The following is a 15,804-nucleotide window of genomic DNA, read 5'->3' on the forward strand; positions in this document are numbered from 1 at the left end:
GACAATAATTTTTTGTATCCATGTGCCATTGAGATGGTTGCCTTTGCAATTATTTTTTAGAATACTCTGAACATAATAACTGCATGTTCGTTCATGTCATCCAGTGAACTTCTCTCTTAAGCAGTTGTGTTCGACTAGGTTAGCAAATAAGATTACAACCAAACTAGCCTTTACAATACAGAAAAAAGAGACAATATTTACTTCGTATTAGCACTCTCTTTTGTGTACGTCATACGAATTACATGCAACCAAACAATATACATGTGAAAGGATTTAACCGGAATAAATTATCGTAAAATTGCTACAGTGCTAGTATGATCATATGAACAAGTGTGGAGCTGGGTTTTGGAGAGCATTGGATAGTTTGTTTTAGTTTTCTTATCCATCTAACAATCTAATTAATCATAACTTAATTTCAAATATGAAATTTCTTACGCCTGTTGAGAGCATTCGATAGTTGGTTGAGCAAACCGCACCACAAACAGAGAGTTGAAGCAACCACCCAATACAGTGAAAGCTTGTATACACGGTCACAAATTATCCAAAGAGATGGAATACCCGAACTTGATGGGAAATCCCATGGCGTCAGTGCACGAATGAACTAACAACTCAAATGTTCATGCATTAGAAAAATATTTAACTTCATAAAAAATTCAAGTGTTTGGATTTTTTAAAGGGAAATATTTAACAAAATAATGGAAAAGGGAAATAAAGTAAAATAAAATAAACAGTAAAACGTACAAGAAAAACATATAATGAATAAAAAGGCAGGACAAAAAGCTGCTCTTAGCGTGAAACCTGTAGGTAGATTGTGGCCCTAAGTAAATGGGTTGGCTCGGACACACAAACTCGTCTTGCCTCAGGTGCGCTAGTCATGGCTGTTTCTTCTCAGTTTTTTCTTGGTTTTTATTTTTTTCTATTTTTTTCATATTATTGAAAATATATTTTTTTTCGAATCAAAAGGGGTTTCCCCCCACCCCAACTTTTATAAAAAGCCAAGGCAAGCATCAACCAAAACATGGACTGTTAACAGCGCTCGGTGACAACCGGAGAGTAGCTGCCACAGAGAGAACGGGTTTTAAAACTGCCCTATTACAAGTTCTTGGGTAGTTCAGATCAAGAGATATAACCAGGGAGCCACCTGCCAGCTTACTAAAAATCAAAGCTAAGAATTGTAAACTAGCAGAAACATAACCCATCGATGTGTTTGGGGGGGGGGGATGGCATTTTATCTCCACGCAATCCTAAGCAATTCCCCTCTTCGGTGGTCCAGTAGCCTTAAACATTGGAGAAGTAGCGCACCCTGAGATTCTGATCATAGTATTTTCCACTTCTTGATCGTTGCCCCCAACAGGTCCAAAACACATCGTATACTTCGCCATCTTCGCCCCTGGAAAACAAAGTCATTTCAAAAACTCCATAAGCTCCACAAGGTAGCAGCAGTAACAATGTTTAAAGCTTCAAAGTGTTTTCTTCTCTTCCAAAAGGAAGTCAGCAGATCGAATGAATTAGGAACATCAATCTTAAAAATATCAGCAACTAAATTCCAAACATTTTTAGCAATAATGCAATCAAAGAATATATGTTGGATAGTTTCAGGTTCGCTGCAGAAGACACAAGACATGTTATCTACATGCCTGCGCTTGGCCAGATTGTCTCTAGTCAAGCTCTTGTTATAATATATCAACCAAAGAAAAACATGTATATTCGGTGGTACTTTGATTTTCCAGATATCATCCTTAATGACAGAAGGTATCCCTCCAAAGTTAATTAGCTTATAGAAGGATTTGACCGAGTACTTGTTAGAAGAATCCAACATCCAGACGGGCTGATCTGGAGAGTCAGATAGATAGATAGGTTCAACCATTTTGATAAGCTCCTCCCATCTCCCTAAATCATTTTCTGTGACACACCTCCTAAAGGTTAACTGCAGCTCACCATTCACCCAGACCTGTGCTAGGGTAGAATCTTGCTGCTGGCAAATTTTATACAGGTCCCAAAATGCAGTTTTTAAGGAGCATTCCCCAATCCAAATGTCATGCCAGAAGGCAATGCTTTTACCATCTCTAGGGATCCATCTATAAAAGTTCTTAGCAGCCACAAGGGCCCAAGATAAACTTTTCATGAATGGTGAACCAAGGGTCACCCTAGTGTTAAAGAAATTAGGGCTAGTAGTGTTATATTTATATATCAAAACCTTCTTCCAATCACTATCTCTTTCATCATAAAATCTTTTCCCCCAAGAAGCCAAAAGGGCCATGTTAAATTCCCTTAGATTGGGAACCCCCATACCTCCATATTCTTTCTTTCTGGAAATTAAACCCCAATTAGCAAAGTGATACTTATGAGAGTCCCCCACGTTCCCCCAGAAGAAATGAGACATTTGAGAGGTGATCATATCAATCGCCCATTTGGGAAATTTCACAATAGACATTAAATAAGCAGGAATACTAGCAATGCAGGTGGTAAGCAAGATCAATTTTCCTCTATAGGAGAGAAATCTCCCCAACCAACCAGAAATGTTTTTGATCCTATCAATAATGGGTTGAAGGTCCTCCCTTCTCAACTTTTTAAAATGAAGGGGAACACCTAAATACTTAAAGGGGAAATCCCCAAGTTGGCAACAGAAGACCTGAGAAAAATCATTAGATAGCTGCTCAGAGATGTTAATAACATGAAGATCACTTTTATGGAAGTTAATTTTCAAGCCAGACAGACTTTCAAAGCAGGAAAGAATCCATTTCAAATTCTTGACACATTCCAATGAGTTATCCAAGAATAAGATGGTGTCATCAGCATACTGTAGGCTGACCACACCACCTAGAAAGGCATGTGGTAGAAGTCCATGAATCAAACCATTATTTGTAGCCTTTTGAAGCATTTTAGAGAACACATCAGCAACTAAATTGAACAGGAGGGAGGAGTGGGGATCACCCTGTTTCAAGCCTTTCCCCCCAGAGAACTGGGGACCATTAGAATCATTAATCCTAACCTGGAAAGTCCCTTGATGGATGGTGGATATAACCCAATCCACCCATTTACTACCAAAGCCTCTAGATAGAAGCATCTCTTTCAAAAAATCCCAACTAACTCTATCATAGGCTTTCTCATAATCTAATTTAAGGATCAAGCCAGCAGATCGAGACCTATGAACTTCATGAATGACCTCATGAGCCATAACCACACTCGCCAGAATGAATCTACCTTTAATAAATGCAGTTTGGTTAGAGGAAATGAGCTTGTCACACAAGGGAGAAACCCTAGTGGTCATAGCTTTAGAGAAAATCTTAACAGCACAATTACTAAGGCTAATAGGCCTGAAATTTTTCATGTCTCTGGCCATAGGGATTTTAGGAATAAGGGTAATAATGGCATGGTTAAGCTTATATATGTCTAAGATACCATTCTCAAAGTCTCTAACCATCCAAATAAAGTCTCTTTTAATCAGGTCCCAAAAGGTTTGGTAAAATAAAAAAGATAAGCCATCAGGGCCAGGGGCACCACTAGCATATGAACTCGTCACAACTTGCTTGATTTCCTCCTCAGAAAAAGGCCTCTCTAACTGCTCTCTCTCTCATCATTACTAACCATTTCATCCTCAGACCAGAAATTAGCATCCAAATGGATATCATGTTTGGGTTCAAAAGTAAACAACTCTTTATAAAAAGAGGTGGCCACCTCAAGCATCTCTTTGGTCGAATTGACCACACCATCAGGGCTATTCAGCTCAGAAAGATGATTCTTCCTGTGTCTGTGATTAGCCAGGGCTTGGAAATAAGCATTGTTCCTATCACCTTCTAGGATTTTCCTATCTCTAGATCTCTGCCAAAGAGCGGTTTCCTATTTTTTCCACACTTCATCCAACTCTTTCTTAATCTCTTTCATTCTGTCATAATCAGCAACAGAAAATTGGTGGGTTTCAGACATGACATCCAATATGTCAAACTCCAGAAGGAGTTCCCTCTTCTTTTTCTTTAGAGCTGCCTCTCTATTAATGCTCCACCCTTTAATTTTTTTCCTGAGAATTCTAGTTTTAAGCATCCAATTATCATCTGAGGATTTGGATGAGGACATAGAGTCCCAGGCTTCCACCACCATATGATGAAAGTCTGGTTGGGAGAGCCACCATTTCTCAAATCTAAAAGGTTTGGGGGTGTTTGGGGCTCTGGCACCAGTGTCCAGGACCAGAGGAGTATGATCACTCCCCATCCTGGGAAGAGCTACCAAAATGGAGAAAGGAAAATGGGTGTCCCAATTCACAGAAATGAATACTCTATCTAACACAGCAAACATAGGGGAGGTCTGGTTGTTAGACCAGGTAAACACCCTATTAGAGATAGCAATCTCCATCAATGCCCACCTATTGATCCAATCATTGAACAAAAAAAACATTTTGTTGATTCACCAAACTACTACTCTTATCCTTATCATTCCTAACCAAATTGAAATCTCCACATATCATAATAGGATAAGAAGCATTAGATAAAGTATCATGCAGTTCAGTGATAAAGTCTATCTTAAATTCAGGGTAGGCAGACCCATACACCAACACCATCTGCCAAACAAAGCCACCAGACTTATTTTTAACAATAGCAATTATGGAAAAAAATTGGTTAGTAAAACCAACAACTTCAAAGCACATTCTTTTGAAACCCACAAGGATTCCTCCAGCAGTATTATCAGCTGGCAATAAGTGCCACACAAAGTTATCAAATTTATCAATTGCATTGAGGAAACCCTCAGAAATAATCTCTCTCTTAGTTTCTTGAAAACCAATGAAATCATGATTAGACTTGGCAATGGTATCACACAGGCACTATATTTTCCCTTGTTGCCCTAGACCTCTAATGTTCCAAATAAGACCTATCATTAATTAATTCTGAAGGGGTGGGACAAGCCACAAGGCTTAAACTTAGTTAGAACCATTGGTGTTCCTCTGGAAGCATCAGCAGTGCCCACCGGTTCCAAGGGGAGGGCACCTTTAGGTGTACTAATTAAGTCATTAGCATCAATATCAAGGTTGTCAGGAAGCACAATTTCAGGGTTAATGTTGGCAAACACCAAACACCTCTCTTTCTCCACAGCTATCATCTTATCAATGGCAAGGTTCTTTTGAATGTCATCCCCCCAACCATTAAGTTCATTTGACTCATTTGGTTTGTAAGAATGTTTTTATCCATAGTAGAGAAGGATTTACCTTTGAATGTGGTTGGGATTTCCAGATTCTTCTTCCTCTTGTAGGCTGCAGCTTTTTCTATGATGTTAACATTGCCATGGCCTCTAGTAGCAGGTCTTTTGGTAACAACCGTGCCCCATCTTGTCTTGTTCTCATGACCAGCCCCTTCTTCGGCTTGAGTAAGTGATTCCAGCAGGGACCTCCTCCAAGTTTCACTTTGGAGGATTTGGACAGCCTCAGAAGGGAGAACCCCCAACTCATCTTCTATTTCCTCATTTTCAGAGTCACACATGTCCACTGATCTCAATAGATCTTCACAGTATTCCATATTCTCAGTATTCCTCTCAGGAGTCATGTTTACAGAATCTCCCTTGATTGGAGAAGGAGTTTTGTGGATATCCCATTTTTTCCCATTAGCATCCATGGCTTGATCTGTAGGATTACCCACACAACCAAGAGCAGGTTCATGTCCATCAGAAGATGAATCATCAATGCTAGTAGCTGTCAAAGCACATTTCAGAATAAATTCTTCCTGGTCAACATCTATTCATCTCTAATGGGTGCAACCACCATCATCTGAGTATTAGACTTGCTTGATGATTTTTTGCTTGGTTGGGAAATTGGCTTTGTCAAGTTCATCAATAGCTAGGTCACCACCACCTGACCCATCAGGAGCATGTTCACCCTGTCCTCCTATCTGATCTTCCTCAGCTCTCTCATCCTCCTCAAAATCATCCTCATCCCCATCTACATCAATAACAGAATCAACCCCACCTGTTTGTTCAAAGCCCTCAACAGTGAAGCCAAGCAAGAACAGCTTCTTCTTCATTTCAATCAGTCTCTCAAAAGGAATCTTGGTTGGATCTCTGCATGCTATCTTAACTCTGACATTCTCAAAGAAAGTTCTGAACATCCCATTCCATTCCACATCTGTAAGTACCCCAAACAATGAGGCAATTTGTGCAAATACTTTCCAAGTGCACCATTTTGGGGGAATCCGTTCAATCAGTACCCAAGCTTCTATCAACTCACCAAAAGGGTCACATCCACCCTTCCATTCAGTTAGTGTCACATTGACATCCTATGGCAGGGAGAACCCATGCAATTCAATAAGATCTTCCACTTTCTTCCAAGGGGGGAACCTGACCAGAAAGGTCTTACTAGAGAGCCCTCTGATTTGCCAAGGCCAATGTTTAGTTTTATAGAAGGTAGCAGATAGCAATTCCATCAGTTTGGCACAATTCACGTCCCCCTTTAGGATGTTGACCATTGCACAATTCTGGAAATTTTACCATTTGGATTCATTTGCAATAGGTACATCCACATGGTAGAAACCAAGACCTTGAGCTCCACTACCGAAAAAGGAAGCAGTAGGTTGAATATTAGACCACGCTGCGCAGTTGTTTACGTTGTGGTTTTGCTGACAGATAAAGCAGGTTTTCGGCTTCACACAATTCCCAACATAGTGTCCCGGTCCACCACAGTTAAAACATATCATATCCTTATACCTAGGATCAAGAACTTGCTCCACATCAACCTCTACAGATTGAGACGATTGTACCTGAGCAGATCCAGCAGTTGAAGCTCTGGATCTGGTGGGCTTGGGGGCGGGGGCCTGCTCCTTTGATGCAGGCGCAGTTGGTTTCCGCCCAGCAAAAGCAGCAGGCTTCTGTCCTACCCCCTTGGCCGGGGCAGACGGATTGCTGCTCCCCCCGACACGGCGATCTGACATCTTCAGCCCTCGCTTAACAGCCTCGGCGAAGGAGATAGAACCAGGGCCAATCCCCTCCTGAACGACCTTGATTTGTTTTGGAGGTGGATCAAAAGGACGACGGGTTGCAGGAAAACAATCCGCAGCCGAAAAGGACTTGCTCTCGACCAGGTCTCTCCGGATCCAACAAAGGAATTCAGATTTTCGGGGTTCTTGTGGTTGTTGGGTAGGGTTTCTAGGGTGGCGACGGCGAGGGGGAGAGGGAACAAGCCAGAGCTGGCCAAAGTGCTCCTCTATGTTTTCTAGGGATTTGACTTTACGTTATCCCCTCGTCTTATCCGTTTTCTCCCCAACAACACGTAATTTGAGCGTGGGTCCAGACAAAGCTGGGTTCACCAGGTGGGGACGGCATGGAGGCTTCGCTCCTGGGTCAAGATTAGAATTCAAACTCTGGCTGAGCCCCTTGTCGGAGATACCTCCGACGAGGTCTCACCCGTCGCAGAAGCAGCCACACACCTCTCATTGCACTGGGGGCCAATAGGGAGAACCCTAAACTCCACCAAATCTTGACCAGGAGCAGTAGAAATCGATCCAGATAAACGCCCAATCGGACCAACGAACCCATGCATCCCCCGACGGCGCAACCGGAATTCCCTCAATCTGGCCTTAAGAATGGAATCGACATGAATGTGCAAACCAAACTCACCAGGCAATGGGGGTGGATCGACGGGTCGTCGCTATGTCTGAACCAGTCGGGGCAGGCGATCTACTGGCGGCGCGGAGGCCAGACTGTCCCCGGAGGGAGGAACTCCGGCGGGATCCTGGCGATTCCCTCCCACGATGGCGGCCTGATGTTGAGCCTTGAGGGGTTCGCCATCCGGAAGTTCTCCCAGCGGGCGGCCTGCCGCGGATCTGGTGATTCCGCTTCCTGAATCGCCCGGAAGAGGAGCTCCACATCCTCGCAGCCGTCGTCTCTGATGAAGCGCGCGCGCTCGACGAAGTTCGCGTGGCGGAGGATGTGCATATGGATCTCCCCCCACTCGTCGCGGTCGGGGAAGCGCTCCAGCACCACCGGCCTCATCTCGCGGCGAGCCTCCGGCGAGTGCGGATTGATCTCGGGTAGCGGCGCCGCACGAGGCGGAAGTGCCCTCGGCTCCGCAACCCGCGCCACCGGCATACGCCGGTGAACCCGCACGCCACGGCGTCGCGCTCCCACCATGCGTCTTCTCAGATGGGGATTTGGAGCAGGGAGGACTCGGTGAGATGCAGGGGTGGGTGGGAAGCTGGGGATTGGGCTTTAATGGCGGCTTCGTCGCTTCGCCTGAGGGGGAGGGGAGGGGGCGGGAGGGCGGCGTCATCACAAAACCGATTCCCTTTGTTTCTACTTCTGATGTTTGAGCCCAATGACTTGTGCTTCTATTGAAAATATATTAAATACATATATATATATTCCAAAAACATAAATTTAATTTTTAAAAACATAATTCGGAAATTTTTAATGCAGTGTCAAATGCTGTTAGAGTAAGTTGAATAAATGTTGATAGCATTCTAAAAAATTATTGTGACATTTAAAATATTTGTGCATCTAAAAAATGTTCGTATAATTTTAAAAAGTGTTTCATAGCATTAAAAATGTGTGGTTCATTTTAAAAACGTTCACATGTTTCACAAATATGTTTGTAATGTTTTTCAAAAAGTGTATGCAATATAGATCATGTTTGCGTAGAAAAATGTTTCATGTCATTCGAAAAATGTTTCCAGTTGTACTTGAAAAGTGTTTAACACATATTAGAATTGCTCAGAAATATGTATTTGAAAAATATTAAACATGTATAAAAATAATATCGCAGATGTATATGAAAAATGTACAATATGAATGAAAAAAAGATATCAAAACATATATTTGAAAATATGTTATCATGTATTTGAAAAATGTAAAATATGTGTAAAAAATGCTTTAGCTGTATAAAATGAATGGAAAATCTGTATTAAAAAAGTAGACATCAAACATATAATTTAAAAAATATTAATCATGTATTTTAAAAATACTAAACATATATAAAAAATGTTCCTAATGCATGTAACAATGTACAATATGTATGAGAAAATGTAGATATTTGTTGGTAAAAGGAAAAAAGGAAAGCCTTAAAGAAAGCCAAAGAAAGAAACAAAGAAAACCAAACAAAAGTCAAAGTAAAAAACAAAAAAGAAAAACCAAAGAAATCCAAAGCTAAATGTGAAAACAAAATAAGAAAACATATAGAGAGAAATCCGTGCAGAGACATTTACATCAATAGGCCCGCTCACTAGCGTCGCGTCCGAGGCTAGTCGAAGCTACATCTTACAGTAAGCGAGACATAGCTGTAGAACTACATGCACCAATCAGTTCACCCAAAAGGTCAAGCTGATGAGGAAAGGTGGGCTATGCATTCATATGTTAACCCGCCCCCCCCCCCCCCCCCCCCCCTCACGTGTCGCTCCCTCAGGCCTAAACGTGAATCAACAGTGGGTTGCAATTTAATTACGCCAGCTGTATCTTGAACTCAAGACATCTTGGCTTCGATATCATGTATAACTGCACGCACCAACTAGTTCACCCAAAACTTTAAACTGATGGGGAATCGTGGGCTATGCATTTATACATCAATAATAGCTCCCGCAAGAAATTAACCGATCCATAGTTCAACTGGGCCCTTGGCCATCACGGCTCTTGGCGTGGCCTAGGGCTGGTGGTGCCTAAAATATTCTAATAGTATCATCTATCTATTCAACGCCTCATAGAGAAATATCAAACTATCTACTGCTCTTTAGAGAAACAAAAAGTGAACTCATGCATACATTGTCTAGATCATTTATAATTTGCCATTAATAGGGCAGGCACAGTCCATCTAAGCATTTGTCTATATACGCGAGTTTGATATCGAAGATGATGTTTTTGGTGTTGTACGGATGGGGGTTTCACATGTTAAGTTATCGTGCATGGTCACTTACTCTAAACCAGTAAAAGATTCTGTGGATCCATGTGCCAGAGATTTTTTTTCCTTTGCAATTATTTTCTGGAAAATTCTCAAAGCACGACTTTCGCTCGTTGATATTATCCAATTAAACTTTGTTCGGAAGTTGTTGTGTCCGAACCATGTTCAAGATTCTAAATAAACTAGCTTTTAAGATACACAAAAATGTAATATTTACATTTTGTTCCCACTTCTTTTTGTGTGCATCATATGAGTGTGGCATACGAATTGCACCCAAGCAAACATATGATGCACACATATTGGCGACGGCGGCTTGGCGTGGCGACGCTGCTCCCTAGTGGTGGCAATGTTGGGGAACGTTGCAGAAAATAAAATTTTTCTACGCTTTCACCAGGATCAATCTATGAGTTCATCTAGCAACGAGAGAGAGGAGTGCATCTACATACCCTTGTAGATCACGAGCGAAAGCGTTCAAGAGAACGGGGTTGAGGGAGTCGTACTCGTCGTGATCCAAATCACCAGAGATCCTAGCGCCGAACGGACGGCACCTCCGCGTTCAACACACGTACCGTTGAGGAAGACGTCTCCTCCTTCTTGATCCAGCAAGGGGGAAGGAGAGGTTGATGAAGATCCAGCAGCACGACGGCGTAGTGGTGGATGCAGCAACGATCTCGGCAAGGCTTTGCCAAGCTTCTGCGAGAGAGAGAGGTGTAGCAAGGGGAGAGGGAGGCGCCAAGAGCATGGGTGCGGCTGCCCTCCCTCCCCCCTCTTTATATAGGGCCCCTAGGGGGGGCGGCGGCCCTAGGAGATGCAATCTCCTAGGGGGGGCGGCGGCCAAGGGGGTGGCTTGCCCCCCAAGGCAAGTGGAGGCGCCCCCACCCCTAGGGTTTCCCAACCCTAGGCACAGGGGGGCCCAAGGAGGGCGCACCAGCCCACCAGGGGTTGGTTCCCCTCCCACTTCAGCCCATGGGGCCCTTCGAGATAGGTGGCCCCACCCGATGGACCCCCGGGACCCTTCCGGTGGTCCCGGTACAATACCGGTGACCCCCGAAACTTTCCCGATGGCCGAAACCTGACTCCCTATATATAATTCTTTACCTTCAGACCATTCCGGAACTCCTCGTCACGTCCGGGATCTCATCTGGGACTCCGAACAACTTTCGATTTACTGCATAGTCATATCTCTACAACCCTAGCGTCACTGAACCTTAAGTGTGTAGACCCTACGGGTTCGGGAGACATGCAGACATGACCGAGACGCCTCTCCGGTCAATAACCAACAACGGGATCTGGATACCCATGTTGGCTCCCACATGCTCCTCGATGATCTCATCGGATGAACCACGATGTCGAGGATTCAATCAATCCCGTATACAATTCCCTTTGTCAATCGGTACGTTACATGCCCAAGATTCGATCGTCGGTATCCCAATACCTCGTTTAGTCTCGTTCCCGGCAAGTCACTTTACTCGTACCGTAATGCATGATCCCGTGACAAGACACTTGGTCACATTGAGCTCATTATGATGATGCATTACCGAGTGGGCCCAGAGATACCTCTCCGTCATACGGAGTGACAAATCCCAGTCTCGATTCGTGCCAACCCAACAGACACTTTCGGAGATACCCGTAGTGCACCTTTATAGTCAGCCAGTTACGTTGTGACGTTTGGCACACCCAAAGCACTCCTACGGTATCCGGGAGTTGCACAATCTCATGGTCTAAGGAAATGATACTTGACATTTGGAAAAGCTCTAGCAAAACGAACTACACGATCTTTGTGTTACGCTTAGTATTGGGTCTTGTTCATCACATCATTCTCCTAATGATGTGATCCCGTTATCAATGAAATCCAATGCCCATAGTCAGGAAACCATGACTATCTGTTGATCAACGAGCTAGTCAACTAGAGGCTCACTAGGGACATGTTGTGGTCTATGTATTCACACGTGTATTACAATTTCCGGATAATACAATTATAGCATAAATAACAGACAATTATCATGAACAAAGAAATATAATAATAACCATTTTATTATTGCCTCTAGGCCATATTTCCAACAGTCTCACACTTGCACTAGAGTTCAATAATCTAGTTACATTGTGATGAATCGAACACCCATGGAATTCTGGTGTTGATCATGTTTTGCTCTAGGGAGAGGTTTAGTCAACGGATCTGCTACATTCAGGTCCGTATGTACTTTACAAATATCTATGTCTCCATCTTGAACATTTTCACGAATGGAGTTGAAGTGACGCTTGATGTGCCTGGTCTTCTTTTGAAACCTGGGCTCCTTGGCAAGTGCAATAGCTCTAGTGTTGTCACAGAAGAGTTTGATCAGCCCCGGCGCATTGTGTATGACTCCTAGGTCGGTGATGAACTCCTTCACCCAGATTGCTTCATGCGCTGCCTCCGAGGCTGCCATGTACTCTGCTTCACATGTAGATCCCGCCACAATGCTTTGCTTGCAACTGCACCAGCTTACTGCCCCACCATTCAAAATATACACGTATCCGGTTTGTGACTTAGAGTCATCCAGATCTGTGTCGAAGCTAGCATCGACGTAACCCTTTACGACGAGCTCTTCGTCACCTCCAAAAACGAGAAACATATCCCTAGTCCTCTTCAGGTACTTCAGGATATTCTTGACCGCTGTCCAGTGTTCCTTGCCGGGATTACTTTGGTACTTTCCTACCAAACTTAGGGCAAGGCTTACATCAGGTCTGGTACACAGCATGGCATACATAATAGACCCTATGGCTGATGCATAGGGGATGACACTCATCTCTTCTATAACTTCTGCCGTGGTCGGGCATTGAGCTGAGCTCAATTTCACACCTTGCAACACAGGCAAGAACCCCTTCTTAGACTGATCCATATTGAACTTCTTCAATATCTTATCAAGGTATGTGCTTTGTGAAAGACCTATGAGGCGTCTCGATCTATCCCTATAGATCTTGATGCCTAGTATGTAAGCAGCTTCTCCAAGGTTCTTCATTGAAAAACACTTATTCAAGTAGGCCTTAATGCTGTCCAAAAGTTCTATATCATTTCCCATCAAAAGTATGTCATCTACATATAATATGAGAAATGCTACAGAGCTCCCACTCACTTTCTTGTAAACGCAGGCTTCTCCATAAGCCTGCATAAACCCAAACGTTTTGATCATCTCATCAAAGCGAATGTTCCAACACCGAGATGCTTGCACCAGCCCATAAATGGATCGCTGGAGCTTGCATACCTTGTTAGCATTCTTGGGATCGACAAAACCTTCCGGCTGCATCATATACAGTTCTTCCTTAAGATGCCCATTAAGGAATGCCGTTTTGACGTCCATTTGCCATATCTCATAATCGTAGTATGCGGCAATTGCTAACATGATTCGGACGGACTTTAGCTTCGCTACGGGAGAGAATGTCTCATCGTAGTCAACCCCTTGAACTTGTCGATAACCCTTAGCGACAAGTCGAGCTTTATAGATGGTAACATTACCATCCGCGCCCGTCTTCTTCTTAAAGATCCATTTGTTTTCTATCGCTCGCCGGTCATCAAGCAAGTCTGTCAAAGTCCATACTTTGTTTTCATACATGGATCCTATCTCGGATTGCATGACTTCAAGCCATTTGTTGGAATCTGGGCCCGCCATCGCTTCTTCATAGTTCGAAGGTTCACCGTTGTCTAACAACATGATTTCTAGGACAGGGTTGCCATACCACTCTGGTGTGGAACGTGTCCTTGTGGACCTACGAAGTTCAGTAGTAACTTGATCCGAAGTACCTTGATCATCATCATTAATTTCCTCTTCAGTTGGTGCTGGCACCACAGGAACATCTTCCTGAGCTGTGCTACTTACCGGTTCAAGAGGTAGTACTTCATCAAGTTCCACATTCCTCCCACTTACTTCTCTCGAGAGAAACTCTTTCTCCAGAAAGGACCCGTTCTTGGCAACAAAGATCTTGCCTTCGGATCTGAGGTAGAAGGTATACCCAATGGTTTCCTTAGGGTATCCTATGAAGACGCATTTTTCCGACTTGGGTTCGAGCTTTTCAGGTTGAAGTTTCTTGACATAAGCATCGCATCCCCAAACTTTTAGAAATGACAACTTAGGTTTCTTTCCAAACCATAATTCATACGGTGTCGTCTCAACGGATTTAGACAGTGCCCTATTTAAAGTGAATGTAGCTGTCTCTAGAGCGTATCCCCGAAAAGATAGCGGTAAATCGGTAAGAGACATCATAGATCGCACCATATCCAATAAAGTGCGATTACGATGTTCGGACACACCGTTACGCTGAGGTGTTCCAGGCGGCGTGAGTTGTGAAACGATTCCACATTTCCTTAAGTGTGTACCAAATTCATGACTTAAATATTCTCCTCCACGATCTGATCTTAAGAACTTTATCTTTTGGTCACGTTGATTCTCTACCTCATTCTGAAATTCTTTGAACTTTTCAAAGGTCTCAGACTTGTGTTTCATCAAGTAGACATACCCATATCTACTCAAGTCGTCAGTGAGAGTGAGAACATAGCGATATCCTCCGCGAGCCTCAACGCTCGTTGGACCGCACACATCAGTATGTATGATTTCCAATAAGTTGGTTGCTCGCTCCATTGTTCCGAAGAACGGAGTCTTGGTCATTTTGCCCATGAGGCATGGTTCGCATGTGTCAAACGATTCATAATCGAGAGACTCTAAAAGTCCATTAGCATGGAGCTTCTTCATGCGCTTGACACCAATGTGACCAAGGCGGCAGTGCCACAAGTATGTGGGACTATCATTATCAACTTTACATCTTTTGGTATTCACTCTATGAATATGTGTAACATTATGTTCGAGATTTATTAAGAATAAACCATTGACCATCGGGGCATGACCATAAAACATATCTCTCATTTAAATAGAACAACCATTATTCTCAGATTTAAATGAGTAGCCATCTTGTATTAAACGAGATCCAGATACAATGTTCATGCTCAAAGCTAGCACTAAATAACAATTATTGAGGTTCAAAACTAATCCCGTAGGTAAATGTAGAGGTAGCGTGCCGACAGCGATCACATTGATCTTGGAACCATTCCTGACACGCATCGTCACCTCGTCCTTCGCCAGTCTCTGCTTATTCCATAGCTCCTGCTTTGAGTTACAAATATGAGCAACGGCACCGGTATCAAATACCTAGGAGCTACTACGAGTACTGGTAAGGTACACATCAATTACATGTATATCAAATATACCTTTAGTGTTCCCGGCCTTCTTGTCCGCTAAGTATTTGGGGCAGTTCCGCTTCTAGTGACCCTTTCCTTTGCAATAAAAGCACTCGGTCTCAGGCTTGGGTCCATTCTTTGACTTCTTCCCGACAACTGGCTTACCGGGCGCAGCAACTTCCTTGCCGTCCTTCTTGAAGTTCTTCTTACCCTTGCCTTTCTTGAACTTAGTGGTTTTATTCACCATCAACACTTGATGTTCCTTTTTGATCTATACCTCTGCTGATTTCAGCATTGAATATACTTCAGCAATGGTCTTTTCCATCCCCTGCATATCGAAGTTCATCACAAAGCTCTTGTAGCTCGGTGGAAGCGACTGAAGGATTCCGTCAATAACCGCGTCATTCGGGAGATTAACTCCGAGCTGAGTCAAGCGGTTGTGCAACCCAGACATTTTGTGTATGTGCTCACTAACAGAACTATTTTCCTCCATCTTACAACTGAAGAACTTGTCGGAGACTTCATATCTCTCGACCCGGGCATGAGCTTGGAAAATCATTTTCAGCTCTTCGAACATCTCATATGCTCCGTGTTGCTCAACACGCTTTTGGAGCCCCGGTTCTAAGCTGTAAAGCATGCCGCACTAAATGAGGGAGTAATCATCAGCACGAGACTGCCAAGCATTGATAACGTCTTGGTTCTCTAGGATGGGTGCTTCACCTAGCGGTGCTTCTGT

The 15,804-nt window shown here is 43.4% G+C and overlaps 1 protein-coding gene across 1 annotated transcript; it reads right to left on the reverse strand.

Annotated features, from left to right (window-relative positions):
* Window positions 1-1,068: 1,068 nt before the first annotated feature.
* LOC123089500 (uncharacterized) lies at window positions 1,069-7,113 on the reverse strand. Its single transcript, XM_044511169.1, has 2 exons — window positions 5,198-7,113; window positions 1,069-1,390 (listed from the first exon to the last, which is right to left on the reverse strand). The coding sequence occupies exons 1-2, from the start codon at window positions 5,598-5,600 to the stop codon at window positions 1,245-1,247; spliced, it is 549 nt and encodes a 182-aa protein (XP_044367104.1). The 5' UTR covers window positions 5,601-7,113; the 3' UTR covers window positions 1,069-1,244.
* Between the last annotated feature and the right edge of the window lie 8,691 nt (window positions 7,114-15,804).

Source organism: Triticum aestivum, chromosome 4B, assembly GCF_018294505.1.
Source record: "Triticum aestivum cultivar Chinese Spring chromosome 4B, IWGSC CS RefSeq v2.1, whole genome shotgun sequence".
NCBI lineage: Eukaryota > Viridiplantae > Streptophyta > Magnoliopsida > Poales > Poaceae > Triticum > Triticum aestivum.